This window comes from Balaenoptera borealis (assembly GCF_965194805.1).
Source record: "Balaenoptera borealis genome assembly, chromosome: 10".
Lineage (NCBI taxonomy): Eukaryota > Metazoa > Chordata > Mammalia > Artiodactyla > Balaenopteridae > Balaenoptera > Balaenoptera borealis.
This window is the reverse complement of record NC_138874.1, coordinates 62510174-62525361: the sequence shown is the minus strand read 5'-3', so window position 1 is coordinate 62525361 and position 15188 is coordinate 62510174. Positions and strand designations below refer to the sequence as shown.

At 50.2% G+C, this 15188-nt stretch overlaps 1 protein-coding gene and 1 long non-coding RNA gene across 8 annotated transcripts in view; one reads left to right on the top strand and one right to left on the bottom strand.

The window, feature by feature from the left end:
• LOC309604610 overlaps positions 1-15188 on the bottom strand; it is a 105035-nt gene that overhangs the window by 48454 nt on the left and 41393 nt on the right. The window lies entirely within an intron of this gene.
• Positions 14298-15188, top strand: part of DLG5 (discs large MAGUK scaffold protein 5) — a gene marked incomplete at its 5' end in the record, with an annotated part of 211409 nt that continues 210518 nt past the window's right edge. For all 7 annotated transcript variants that reach the window (XM_082408734.1, XM_082408732.1, XM_082408737.1 and 4 more), the window contains one exon: positions 14298-14601. In XM_082408734.1, the coding sequence (XP_082264860.1) occupies positions 14298-14601 (304 nt within the window). The remainder of the gene's footprint in view (positions 14602-15188) is intronic.

Sequence of the window (15188 nt, the reverse complement as noted above, 5' to 3'; positions counted from 1 at the left end):
AGGACATTTGAGCTGCATTCTCAAATACTGGGTTTGACCAGACCAGAGAATTCTGGTTATCACATCAGTTTTAGGACTGGGGAAATTCCCTTTGAGCCTCAGTTTCCTCATGTGTAAAAAGGCAAAAATACCAACACGGTAAGGGTGCAGTGAGGATTAAATGAGAGAATGTATGTCAATAGACTAACGGTAACTGGCACATAATGCACACTCATTTAATGGTAACCTCCAGTATCACTGTTTTTATTGTTATTATCATCATTATTGCCATTATTATATTTTGGCCCATGTTGGACAATGGTTGTAAGCTAATGCTAAAAAGGTAGGTCAGGGTCAGATTATGAAGGGTCTGGGAAGAGCCAAAAGTTTGGTCATATTTTTCTATCCATTAGAAGCCTTGGAAGACTTTCGAGGCAGAGAATTTTTGGGATGTTAAAAATGGATTTGCTTGCAGTTAAGTTTATATATTTACCTTATTTACCTAGGCTGGATGTGTGGGCTTCTAGGCCATCCCATCTGGGTTTCAACGCACTGTTTACGTATCAAGGGGCTTTAAGTACCAGTTAATTAGGAGACATCTGGGAGAAAAGCTCTAGCCTTAAAAAAATCAGGAGGAGAGGACCCAGAGAGGAGAATGGCAAAATTATAACTAGAGAAAAAAACTTACTTTGAAACTGACCATGTGGGCATTACAGTTTCCTAAGTGAACAGACAGTATAACTTGCAGTATTTAAGAAAGTGGCCTTGTTAAATATGTATTTTACTCTCCAATATTTTGTGTCGGGGGTTATGTCCATGTGTGTATGTTTGTGTGGCGAGGGAATTAGGCAGATCTGCTTAGAAGTGCTCTTCTGAGCAAGGCCAATCTATGGCAGAGATTGTTCATGGTCCTACAAATCCATTCTCTCTTCTTCCTTAATGATGGAACCCACAGCTTTCAGCTGGGCATATGGGCACCAAGAATAAAGACTATATTTCCTAGTATCACTTGCAGTTAATTGTGTGTATGAGATTAAGTCTGGCCACTGGGAAATAAGAGGAAGTGGACTGTGTGAATTTCTGAAAGTGTATTCAAAGCAAAGGGGTGAAACTTTCTTTTTCTTTCCTCCTTTTTGTTGGCTAGAATCTAGATGTAATGGCTGGAACTCAAGCAGCCGTCTGGGAGTTTAAGCAGCTCAAGCCCTGTGCAGAGGAGAGTGAAACACAATGGCAGGAACCTACACCGTGGAGCACTACACCAGCCTGGGTAGCTGACTAGGGGTCTTCATTTATGTGGGAGAGGAATGTACTTCTATCCTGTTTAATCCACTGTTATTTTGGGGTTTCCGTCACTCACAGCAAAGCATAATCGTAAGTGTCATAGTAGCCAATAAACCTTGGGTTTATTCCCTTCGGTGGCCTCTGAACCATTTTTTGCCTTCAGCTTCCCCCAAACTCTCAGCCTGATGAAGCCAGGGAAGTTCAGTTGGCGTCACAGATCTGTTTTAAAGAGACTACCCTGGCCCACTGAGTGGAATGAGCTCCAGATGGGAATGCCTAGACTTAGGTGCAACCATTTCAGAAAACAGGCATCACCTGGTAACGTTTAAAATCACATACCCTATGACTCAGCAATTCCTCTTAAATATATTAAAGAGATTTGCGCACGCATGCCATAATACTGTAGGAGTTACATACAGCAGCGTTGTTAATGTCACCAAAGACTGGACACAATCCTACTGACCATCAACACGAGAATAGCCAAGTAAATGGGGAGGGAGGTTGTTTATGCACTAGAATGGACCACAGAGCAGTGAGAAGGAATGAACTACCACCGCAAGCATCAGCATAGGCAAAACTCCAAAAAATCATGTTGCACAAAAGGAGCACGCCACAGAAGAAAATGTGCAGGTGTAGAAAACTCAAAACCAGGTAACTCTAGACAATGTGTTGTCCAGTGGTATATGCATTCGTGGCTCAACTATAAAGAAAAGCAAGAAACTGGTTCACACCAGATTCGGGACAGAGGTTGGAGGAGGGGAAGACGCGGTGCGGTGGGGGGGTGATGGCGGGGAACACAGGAGGCTCCTGGGCTTCTGGCAAAGTTCTATTTCATAATTACCCTGGGGAGCTGGAGAGGGGGTGACGATGCGGGTGTTTGCTTTGGAATTATTAAAACTGTACACAATGCGTGTTCTGCTGTCTTCTGAATGCGGGAGAGACAGGAAGGGAGGAAGAGTTAAGACTCTGTTTTGACAGTGCAGGGGAGAGAGGATGAATGCCTTTCCCCCTCTTCCTTCCCCGTCAGCAATAATGACTCATTCCACCACCATTTAGCACTTACTCCATTCTGCTTGAATTACTGTTAGCTGTTAACACGTCTGTCTCCCTCTGTCATTAATTTATTCATTCAGTTGACAATTACTAAAGTCTCCAAAGTGTCAGCAGGAGGAAGGGGTGACAGGAGGGAGTTAACCAATAAAGATGAGCAAACCCGGCTTCTTTCCTCCCCGCAACTTGGAGACTTTTCAGGGATACAGACAAATCTCCAACAGCGTGGCCTCATTTGGTCCTGTGCCTTCGGGGTCTGGGTTCTGATAGAAGTGGCAGCACTGGAGCTGAGGGGGGTGACTATCCGAGGGCCAGAGGGGCCTGCCTGCAGCTCTGCAGGCTCTCTGCCCGCCCAGCACAGCAGCGAGGTGCTCAGGGGGTGTCGGCTGGGGCCGGCATGCTAGTCAGCGGGTAACACAAGTGGCGTCGACTACCCCTAGGAAGGGACTTCAGAGAGTCCCGGGTCTGGGTTCACTGTTTACCAGACTACAGACGAGATTCAGCTGGGGTGGGGTTAAAAATTCAGCACCTCTGCCCTGGAGGGCCTGGTCTTGCAGGTTCTGGGTGGGGTCCCAGGAAACTGGATGTCAAACTCACTTCTCTGGTATTGGCTAGTGAAATGTACATTCTTCTCTCTTTTGAATGTAAGATGTGTTTCCCCATTTGGGAGGCCCTGAAGTGATTGGTGGGGTGATTAGCAGGGCAGCTTTCCCATTCCCAGAAAAGTGCTAGACCTGAGGTGGACAGGGTCTTCATTTCTGTCCTCCTGGTATTTCTCTTGGGTTAACAAATGTTTATGAAGCCAAAATTAATAAACAAGAAAGAAGCCAGCATTTCTCTGAAATGTAAGTGAATCTTGCTCCCAACTTTGGAACACCCCAAAGATTCTTCTGCTGGCATCTGTGTCCATCTGAAAACATTCAGAGGCAGTACAGCAAGGTGGTGCAGAGTTTACCTCCAGACCTGGGCCCTCATTGCTGTTCTCCTACTTGCTACTTGTGAGACCTTGGGCACATCATTTGACTGCCCCATGACTCAGTTTCCCCATTTGTGGTACACACTTCAGAGGGTTGTTCTGAGGATTAATACAGTCCATACATGGCACCGTGCCAAAAAGAATGGTAACTATTACTATTGTGTTTTTCTGGCTTTTGTCTTGCGGTGAGAAGGTGGGGCTAGCCTTGGGTGGAGCCAACCTCAGGAAAGAAGGAATTCATCTGGAGCCAGCTGGCCTCCCGGAATAAAACAGGCTCGGAGAGGCTGGGTGGGGCACCCTGAAACCTAGGAGGAAAAACTCCCTGCAGAGGGCAGAGCTCTGTGTACAGGCCACGACTGGTCTTCCCTAGTTGGGAAGCTTCTGGCTCCTGGTAACTCACTGCTGGGTGGCTTTTTGCCCTCTTTAGCCAGCTTCAGTTTCACCATAGGTATAAGCTGACACCTGTGGGGTTCCTGAACGGGCTCACGTGCTTGCTGTTGGAGTCTGGAAGTCAGAGGGGAGAAACTGAAGACCAAGACTGGTTTCTCAGAGACCTCCAGAGGAGAGGACTTTGGGTGAGTAGGCACTTTTCCCACCTGGGCTTCGGGTTCTTCCCTTAAGAACAATGAAGGAACTGGACGTGTCGATGCACACACACAGGCACAGAACAAGAGGGGAGTGGGTTATGCGGCTGCTGAATTGAGATGAGAGGTGACCCAGGGAGTGGGGGCCCTATCAGTAGGCTCCCCCACTATCCAAGGCAGTTTCCTCCCAAAAGATTCATGCCCCAAATTAGTATCCTATTTTTACAAGTAAGAAAACTGAGTCACAAAGCAATTCAATAATTAGGAGTTGTGGAAACACATGAAGATAACTCAAATGAGAATAAGCAAATGCTATCTACTCTGACTTTGATGTAACAAGTGAGTCGGCCACCATTGCTTGCTTTTGGTGTGTAGAGAAGGGGTAAAATTTTATAGTGGAAAAAGGGGGAAGACTTCAGGTATGCTCTGATTGGAGGCTGTTGGCATGGGGTGGATTAACTAGAAGTAGACATCCTACGTGATTGGTTAGGGGGGCATATTTGGCTTGCTCCAGTTGGTCCTAAGTTGTAACTAGATGCAGAATTAGGGAAGCTGTCAGTTATTAAGTCCTGGCTGTTTGAGGCTCATTGCTACAGGGGTTGTTGTTTAGTTTCTGCAGACAGATTGGCTGGTTTTCTAAACTGGTTGCTTCAGATTGTGGGTCAGAGTTCTATTTTTATATATGGTTTGGCCATTGTCCATTTGTATACTCAGTCTCTCAGAGGTCTCCATGGCCTTGCACTTAGGCAGCTACCTGTGCCGTGACCTGTTGCCACCAGTGCAGGAACGCCTTGTGTGACTATGCCTGCCTAAACAAGGCCCCCTACGGAGGGCTTTCCCACCAAGGAACAACTCCAGTAAAACTGCACAGAGCTGGTGGTTCCCAGCTGGAAACTGAAGGCCAGTGTTCCATGCCTTCTAACATGCTGTTTCTGGCATGGGTGCATTCTCACCACCTCGAGTCTTACCGGGCCATGGATCCATTTGCATCTTATTTACATGTGTCTGCAGACAGGACAGCTGTTGATTTCTAGCTTATTCTGCAGCAGCTGGATTTCATTCCTCTGAAGGCAGGGTAGTTTTTTTTAAAATAATTTTATTGAAGTATAGTTGATTATGTTGTGTTTAATTTCCTCTGTACAGCAAAGTGATTCAGTTACATATATTCTTTTTCATGTTCTTCTCCATTATGGTTTATCACAGGATTTTGTTTTCTTTGTTTTTTAACAAATTATTTTTGGCTGCGTTGGGTCTTTGTTGCTGCGCGCCGGCTTTCTCTAGTTGCGGTGAGAGGGGGCTACTCTTCGTTGCAGTGAGTGGGCCTCTCATTGCGGTGGCTTCTCTTGTTGCAGAGCATGGGCTCTGGGTGCACTGGCTTCAGTAGTTGTGGCTCGCGGGCTCTAGAGCGCAGGCTCAGTATTTGTGGCGCACGGGCTTAGTTGCTCTGTGGCATGTGGAATCTTCCTGGAGCAGGGTTCGAACCCGTGTCCCCTGCATTGGCAGGTGGATTCTTAACCACTGCGCTACCAGGGAAGTCCCTATCACAGGATATTGAATATAGTTCCCTGTTCTATACAGTAGGACCTTGTTGTTTGTCCATCCTATATATAATAGTTTGCATCTGCTAATCCCAAACTCCCAATCCTTCCCTCCCCTTGGCAACCACAAGTCTGTTCTCTATGTCTGTGAGTCTGTTTCTGTTTCATAGATATGTTCATCTGTATTGTATTTTAGGTTCCACATATAAGTGATGGTATTTGTCTTTCTCTTTCTGACTTACTTCACTTAGTATGATAATCTCTAGGTCTACCCATGTTGCTGCGAATGGCATCATTTCATTCTTTTTTATGGCTGAGTAATATTCCATTGTATATATGTACTATGTCTTCTTTATCCATTCATCTGTCAATGGACATTTAGGTTGTTTCCATGTCTTGGCTATTGTAAATAGTGCTGCTATGAACATAGGGGTGCATGTATCTTTTTGAATTATACTTTTGTCTGGGTATATGCCCAGGAGTGGGATTGCAGGATCATATGGCAACTCTATTTTCAGTTTTTTGAGGACCCTCTATACTGTTTTTCATAGTGGCTATACCAATTTACATTCTGGCAGGGGTGGTTTTGATGCACTGTCAAAAGCTCTTCTGAGGCTTCTCAGCCACTCTCTGACCCTAGGGATTCTCCCTCCTGCAAGATGGAAGACAAACACAGCTAGGAGGGCTAGGAGGGGCCTTAGGTCCCTCATCTGTAACACAGAGCTGATCGTAGTACTCACTGCCCATAGGCGTAGTGGAGAGGAATTGGGGACTGCAGGAGAAGCCTTCAGTATAGTTCCTGGTGTGTACTTAGCACTCAGGAAAGGGGATCAGTCATAGTTTTCTCTTTGACTGGGGTTGTAGTAACCCCAGAGACACTGGGCCTCTCTGACTAGAGTCTCTGGTCTAGACCAGAAAGATGGAGGTGCTCCGTTAGGGAGTTCCTGAGTGTGCCGATGGGCACCAGGAGCAGGTGGGCTCCTTTCTAAGGTTCTTAAATGCTCTGAATCTCTGATCTCACTCAGAATTTTGCCCTCTCCTGGTACTCTGGGCAAGCTTTATCACTAAGTATGAGCCTCTCTCAGATTTCTTGTTTTAAAATCTTAGGGCATGGGACTTCCCTGGTGGCGCAGTGGTTAAGAATCCGCCTGCCAATGCAGGGGACACGGGTTCGAGCCCTGGTCCAGGAAGATCCCACATGCCGCGGAGCAAGTAAGCCCGTGCACCACAACTACTGAGCCTGTGCTCTAGAGCCCGCAAGCCACAATTACTGAGCCCATGTGCCACAACTACTGAGCCCGTGTGCCACAACTACTGAGCCCACGTGCCACGACTACTGAAGCCCGCACGCCTGGAGTCTGTGCTCCGCAACAAGAGAAGCCACCGCAATGAAAATCCCACGCACCGCAACGAAGAGTAGCCCCTGCTCACGGCAACTAGAGAAAGCCTGCATGCAGCAACGAAGACCCAACACAGCCAAAAATAAAAATAAATAAATAAATTTATTTAAAAAAAAAATCTTAGGGCACTTGCCTCTGAGCTATTCCTGAACTAAGAACAAAAACAGTCTGGATGAAAAATGTCTTCATTATTCGAGAAGCTACCAAGAGCCAAGCTTAAGCCGATTTTTTTCTAAACAGGTGTAGATCATTTCATTGTCATAGCGTCCTAAAGAGTTGTGTGAAAAGTGGCGTTTTCATAAACAATTCCATTTTCAGCATCCTGGGGGAGTTCATTCTTTTAAGGAACTCTCTAAGGAAATCCTTTCAAATGTCACATCTTGGATGTTGGGCCACCTGCAATTTCCAGGGTGCAACAGCGAAAGGATCCTAGGAAGGCTTGCTTCTCCACTCACACACATCCAAGTGTTGGTACTAGTGCAGTTTGTCCTCACAGACACCCACACTCATGCTGAAACAGCCCTACTCCTGCCCACAACGCCCTCACCCTTGTGCATGTGCGCACACGCAAGCTCTCACGTGCACGCACTCACTCTTGAAGGCAGCCTTGTTTGCCGCCAAAGGAGCCACACAAGGGAAGCAGACACCAGGATCTGTTTCTTCTCCAGGGAGCAGCTGCTGCTTATTCAATGGGACATAAAGCCCAGGGTCAAGAGGCCCCTGGGGCTCCAGTTCACTCAGCCTGCAGAGGAGGCCCAGTTTCTAGGTATTTTCCTTTGAAAGCTTTCCCTCCAATTGCTGGTGGAGAACTGGGTTCTGTTTTCCAAAGATACCATAAATAATTACTCCCAAAGCAAGTCCTGGCGGACGAGTAGGTTTCCATCGGTTCACACAACAGGGTTTTTTGGGTGCCTATCACGGGGCAGGCACTCTGGCAGGAACTGGGGGTTCAACAATGAACAGTTGATATTGTTTCTGTCCCTGAAGAGCTCATAGTCTTTGGGGATCGTTAGTCTTCTACTGCTGCCATAATAACATTTCCACAAACTTAGAGCTTTAAAACAACCTGCATTTAAGATCTAACAGCTCTGTATGTCCGAGGTCCAGATGGCTGGACTGGTTTTCCCCACTCAGGGTCTTGCCAGGGTAAAATCAAGGTGTCGACCATCTGGGCTCTAATTGGGAGGCTGTGGGAAGAATCCAGGCTCGTTCAGATTGTTGGCAGAATCCAGTTCCTTGCTGTTGCAGGACTGCGGTCCCTTTTACTTTGCTAGCTGTTGGCTGGGGACTGCCTTTTGCTCCTTAGACCTTCTCTCTGCCCCCTTTGCATGTGGACTCCTACATCTCAGCTGACAACGGCATGTCAAATCCTTCCTGTGCTTGGAATCTCTCCGACTTACCCTCCTGTTGCCTCCAGATTGAGAAAATTCCCTGCTTTGAACGGTTTGTGTGATTAGATTGGGCCCACCTGGATAATCCAGGCTGCGATCCCCATTTCAAAGTCTGTAACTCTAATCACATCTGCACAGTCCCTTTAGCCGTGTAACATAACACATTTCATATTCAGAGCTTCTGGGGACTAGGGCATGGACATCTTTGCGAGGGTGCATTCTGTGTACCAAGGGGATAGAGAGAAGTAAACTGGCAATTTTAAGAATACATGTTGATAAATGTTAATAAAGGGGAGGTAAAACTTTGCAGTGATAGCTAGGAGCAGAGATATCTAGCCCTTTTGAGAGGAGGTCAGGAAGGCATGTCTGGCTTCCTAAAGCAGGTAACATTTTAAGTTGAAATGTGAAGAATGGGCTCTGAATCAAAGGGTTAAGGCTCCCGGCAGGACTGTGCTTGCAGAAACTGGGAGGGGGCCATGACCTCCCTCAAGACTACACTAAGCTGGGGAATGTATTTCTGAGCAGAGGCATCTTAGTAGGGTCTGGTGGGCCAAGCTTGTAGCAGGGCAGGGCAAGGCAGGAAAGGGTGGGGGTCCTGCTGCTTAGCCCCCCAGGGATAGAGGCTTTGCCTGGAGCTCCCAGCCTGTCCCCCATGTGCAGGTGTGAACCTCTCTCATGTTGCTTCTGATGCTGTTCCTTTTTCAGATGCTCTCCTTCCCCATCTTTCCATTTTTAGCAGATATTATTTTTGTGAAGCAGGGCTTCAGTGCAAAACTCTTTTGTTCATTCATTCATTATGTTCGCTTATTAATTAAAAAGTTTCTGTTGCGCGCCTACCACATGCCAGGCATTGTGGGAGGGGAATACAGAGAACAACATAGAAGGGGCCCCTGCCCTTACCTGTCGTCTGAATACAAGTGAAATAGAAGTCTTTCAGCTGGAGCCCGCACCATTCTTTCAGGAGCCTAGAAACATCTGTTGAAAACCAGTTGCTACATGCTACGGGGAGTCTTTCCTCTCAGATGGATGAGACAGTGGAAGCCAAAAGAACAGTGACACCTGCCATTGATAGAGCACTATCTCCTTTGATATTATTCTTGATGATAATATCTCTGTTTTACAGACAAGGAAACAGACACAGAAAGGTTTACCCAACATTACCCAGCTAATAAGGGGCAAAGCTGTTATTTATTTATTTAAAATTTATTTATTTATTTATTTTATTTTATATTTTTGGCTGCATTGGGTTTTCGTTGCTGCGCACGGACTTTCTCTAGTTGCGGCAAGCAGGGGCTACTCTTCGTTGCGGTGTGTGGGCTTCTCATTGCGGTGGCTTCTCTTGTTGCGGAGCACGGGCTCTAGGCATGCGGGCTTCAGTAGTTGTGGCACGCAGGCTCAGTAGTTGTGGCTCACAGGCTCTAGAGCGCAGGCTCAGTAGTTGTGGCGCACGGGCTTAGTTGCTCCGCGGCATGTGGGATCTTCCCGGACCAGGGCTCGAACCCGTGTCCCCTGCATTGGCAGGCAGATTCTTTTTTTTTTTTTTTTTTTTAAAGATGTGTTTATAACGTGAATGATATATCTAGTATAACATGCTGTGGGTTTTTTTTTTTTTTTTTAAAGTGGTTGCTTGAGGATAAACAGCTAGTTGTTTTTTTTTTTTAATTAATTAATTAATTAATTAATTTATGGCTGTGTTGGGTCTTCGTTTCTGTGCAAGGGCTTTCTCTAGTTGTGGCAAGCAGGGGCCACTCTTCATCGCGGTGCGCGGGCCTCTCACTATCGCGGCCTCTCTTGTTGTGGAGCACAGACTCCAGACGCGCAGGCTCAGTAATTGTGGCTCACAGGCCCAGCTGTTCCGCGGCATGTGGGATCTTCCCAGACCAGGGCTCGAACCCGTGTCCCCTGCATTGGCAGGCAGATTCTTAACCACTGCGCCATCAGGGAAGCCCTAAAGCTGTTATTTAAATCAGGCATTCTGACTGCAGCAGTTGCCTGCTCAAGCACTACATTATGGGGTTTATATGCCTGCCACATACTGGGCATTGAGCGAGGGCTTTGTATAAATCCTATCACTGAATTCTCCTAGTAACCCCACCAAAGGGTGATGTTTATTCCCAGTGTTGAGATGCAGAAATGGAGGCTCAGAAAAGTTAAGTAACTAGCCCAGGGATACCTAGGGAGTGAGTGTCAGCATTGGGATCTGAGCTCATGTCTGCCCTGCTCCGAAGTGATTACCCTTTGAAAGGGAGGGAGTGTGGGCGGAGAAGAGGGATGAAGAGCCAATGTGGAGAGGAAGGAGCCAGTGGGGGAGAGAGGAGATGTTCTCAGGGTGGGGTGAAGCAGAGCAGGGTGGAGGACGCTGGAGGAGGTGTGAAGGAAAGGCCTTGGGGTGGCAACAGGAGGTTTAAGGGAGGGGAAAGCAGTTTTCTAGGGGGAGTTGTTTTCAGAAGTCAGATTGCAAAGCACCAACCACGGGATATGAGGTCCATGAGCATCTGGAGGTTCTGGTGGCCAGGCACTGGTTCTTCGCTGAGGACGTGAGAGAGGGGAAGGGGGCCTTTGAGAATGGGGAGATGCAGGCCTGTTTTTTGGCAAAGGGGAGGGAGGCCTGAGCCATAGCACAGAGGGAGACCGTGTGTGTGTGTGTGTGTGTGTGTGTGTGTGTGTGTGTGTGTGTGTGTGTGTGTGGCTGTGTGCATGGAGGGGGTGCAAAGATTCTATCCATAGGACGGAGGGCTGTTCCGAAGGTGGAGAGGTGCTCTTTCTCTAAGATCAGAAGGAGGAAAGGTACGTAAATCTACAGAGAAATTCTTAGGCAGTAGAAGAGTGAGGTGACAGGGTGATTCGTAAAATGGGGACACCCGTCTTTGTCCACTGTGATGAGACTCTTATTAGTTTCCTGGGGCTGCCATAACAAATTACCACAAACTGGGCAGCTTAAAATGACAGAAACCTACTAGCTCACAGTTCTGGAGGCTGGAGGTCAGAAATTAGGGTGTTGGCAGAATTGGTTCCTTCTGGGAGGCTCTGAGGGAGAGTCTGTTCCAGGCCTCTTTCCCCAGCTTCTGGAGGTTGCTGGCAATCCTTGGCGTTTCTTGGCTTGTAGATGCATCATTCCAACTTCTGTGCCTGTCTTCACATGGTAGTCTCCCCTGTGTGTGTGTCTGTGTCCAAATTCCCCCCTTCTGTAAGAACACCAGATGTTGGATTAGCGCCCACCTAATCCAATATGACCTCGTTTTAATTTGATTGCATCTGCAAAGAACTTATTTCCAAATCAGGTCACGTTCACAGGTGCTGGGAGTTGGGGCTTGAACATATCTTTTGGCGGGGACACAATTCAACGTAGAACAGGGCACAAAGGAGATAGTATGAGAAAAGGTGCCCTGAAGGATATAAAATGGTACAGAAATACAAGGTCATATCAAGGTCACTGGCTAAAGGGCACTTAAGGTCCAATATGTTTATAAAGTAAACAATTTCCTCCAGAATTTATGTTTTCCATAAAACCCCAGAGTTTCCAATAAAGGGTTTGCTGAAAGTAGTCATCTGTCAATCTGCAGCCGCTGAGAGAAAGCACTCTTAGCAAATGGACTTCCTCACTGCTTCCCAGGAAGGCTTCCCTGGGCAAAACATCCATGCTCCCCACCACTCTTTTAGGGGTTACTGGGAGATGACGCGTTCCTCCTGCCCTCTCCTATCTCAGGCACCATTTGGACCTAGGAGTTAGTCACAATTTGTTCTAACTACAAACCAAATTAGTCTCCAACTTCTCTTCCGTTGCACCTTCCTCCCACCCCTAGATTTCTAGTTAATCCAGTTAAGAACAGAGGTCCAAGTGCGCACTGAAGAGTGGATGCCTTTGCAGATGATTTAGGATGTAGGGGAACAGGTGGCCAGAAGGGGGAACCATCTCTCAGGGGCAGGAGTGGGAGGGACAGCTAGGGAGCCTATCTAGATTCCTGGCACTGTGCAATAGCCAGCCTTCCCCTTCCCTAGAACCTCGCTCAGCCATAGAAGCCCAGACTACCTAAGCAGGGAGATCTCTGAAAAGAGTTGAGTTCCACCATTTTGGAGTCCATTTTGGGTCATGGAGGCCTTAAAGAATTTGATGAAAGCTATGGACTTCCATCCCAGAAAAATACATACATGTCTACAAAAAAGTGCAGATAATTTCAAAAGCTTCACTGACACCCTCGAGCTTATTCATAACCCCTGATGGAATACACTCTCCCCACCCTGTTTTCCTGAGGAGAAAACTGAGAACAGCCCCGGGTAATTGATTTGCTCCCACATCATGTAGCTATTTAAAGGGAAATCCAAACTGAAGTGCAAACTGCTACTTTTGTTCTAACCACTATATATAGAGTTTGTTTCCACTAAATAAAAAAGACTCCTCCCCTTACAGAAGCAGACTCGAAGAAAACTGCTTTTGGGGGGAGGACTGAAGTTGTGGGGTGGGAGTGACAGCAGAAAAAGCACCTGTGGTCCCCAGTGTTCGTAAATGAGCATCATTCAATGGAACACAGACATTTGCAATGGCCTTGGGATTTCCACTCCACACTGGCGAGGTGGGGTTATTGGGAGTCATCAGCTGGGATTCCAGCTTTTAAGGACCTCCTCCTGCAGTCAGGAGGTAAGTGGTTATGTGTCCACAAAGGGCTACAATGGAAGGCAGGAGGCATTCTTGGACTTGGAGCCCAACTGTAGATCCTCATTGAGGGTATCAGGGGAGCAAGGTTTCTGCAGCCCATTGATTTACCTTCTCCTGAGACTAGAATCTGGGATGACATCTAGGGAGGAGAGCACTTCTCTTGCCAAAAAGATGAACTGGCTCCACTACAGACCCCGCCGCTCTCTTCCTCCTCCAGTTACACATCCCCTCCCCAACATCCAAGCCTCTTTAGACACTGGGGACCAACCCATCTAAAATGGGGGTGAGGGGAAAGATCCTGATTAATCGAGTCTCGGGATTATACTGGGACATTTTCTATATAAGAGCTCCTCGGAGCGGGGAAATCTCACAGATCTGGGGGAGGTCTAAATTTGGAGATGGCCAAGTTTAGGGGACGTCGTCTCTATTGTCTCCAGGCCTGATTTTGGAGTTCTCAGATTAGAAGACCCTGGATGGGGGCGGGGCAGGGTTTTGTTTGAGAGGGTCTCCAATAGCTTGGGGTCTGGCCGTGTGCCTGGCCGAGGGGGCTGGGGGTGCGGGCTGCTTCCCGCGGGGCCCCTGACTCCGCGTCCCCCACCGCCGGTTGCGCCTGGGCCTCGGAGACCCGGAGAGCCAGCGCGCGCGATGTCCCCGCCTCCGAGGCGGGCCCGGGGCGGGGAGGTGGGGACCCCTCCCCTTCGCCCATCCCCTCGGGGCTGGCCGCCCGGGCGCTTGAAAGGCCGGCCGGGGGAAGGGAGGGGAGGGGATAGAGAGGAGAGGAGAGGAGAGGAGGGCGGAGGGACAGACCGGCGGCGGCGACGCCGGGGCGCGGGCAAGGCGGAGCGGGCAGCGGCCGCGGGGCCCCAGTGAGCCGGGCCGGGGCGCACGGACCGGGCCGGGGGGAGGCGGCTCCCGAGCCGTCGGGGGGCCTGGCGAAGACGGCCGGGCCACTTTCCTTTCCGAGTTGTGATCGTGTTCGGGGGGTGGCGCCGGGGCCGGCGTTCCGGGGAGAGTTTTCTCGCGGGGCGGGCGGGGGAGCGGCGCGCGCCGAGGGGGAGGGGAGGGGGAGCATGCCCGGCTGGAGCCGGGCCTCGGGGCGCGCCCCGGCCGCCGTCCCCACCTCCGCCTCCTCCTTCTCCTCCTCCGTCTCCTCCTCCTCCTCCTCTTCCAGTCCCGCCGCCGCCGCAGCCAACATGGCTGCGCTCCTGAGCCCGGGAGGCGGCCGCTGCTGAGCGCCGCTCGCCGCCCGGGCCCCCAGCCCGCCCAGGCCCCGGCCCATGGCCCCCGCGGCCTGGCGGCCCCCGGTGCTCTAGGGCTGCCGCCACCGCTCGCCGCCCCGAGGCGCCCGGGGCCCGTCGCCACCAGCCTGCTTGCCCGCCCGCCCGCGCGCCCGCCGGCCTCCGGGAGTCCGGTAGCCGTCCGGCGGGGCGGGGCGGCCGCCACCATGGAGCCCCAGCGCCGGGAGCTGCTCGCCCAGTGTCAGCAGAGCCTGGCCCAGGCCATGACGGAGGTGGAGGCGGTGCTCGGGCTGCTCGAGGCCGCAGGAGCGCTGAGCCCCGGCGAGCGGCGGCAGCTGGACGAGGAGGCGGGAGGCGCCAAGGCGGAGCTGCTGCTCAAGCTGCTCCTGGCCAAGGAGCGGGACCACTTCCAGGACCTGCGGGCGGCGCTGGAGAAGACGCAGCCTCACCTGCTGCCCATTCTCTACCTGAACGGCGTCGTCGGGCCGCCGCAGCCCGCCGAGGGCGCCGGTGAGTGTGAGACTCCCGCCCGGCCTCTCGGACCCGCCTTCCACGACTTCTCTCTCCGGTTCTCCGAGGGGGAAGTCGTGAGGGCCATTCATCTACCTGGCGCCTGCCGCGGGGAGAACCTTCCCTCCTTCAGCCTGCCTGGGGAGGGCCCGATGCGTGGACCCCCACTTCACACCTCCTCCCCCAATCCCACCCTTGCTGCGAACAATGCCCCGCACTGCAGGCCGTGATCCTCCAGGTGCCGCGGCAGCGGGGTCCTCCCGAGACCACCAGGTCCAGCCGCGGGGCGATCTCGGAGGGATGTCCGTCAGTCCCTTTTCTAAGATTGTTCACCATCCAACAGTCCTTTTAGAGCCTCTGCTAGCCTTCAATCAATGATGAGGTCTAGAAGAATAGAACCTGGGCCAGGGCCGGTACTTCTGAATTTTGGTCCCTGGCACCCCGTTTCAGGACCACTGGTGCCTTTTCACTTTTTGATTTTCTCAGCTCTCTCTGCCCAGAGCTCAGTCTGTTTGTTCGCCCAGGCTTGTGGTTGATTATGCACAATGCCTGCTAGGTTTCTTTGGAAACTGTGGGCCGGGAAAAGT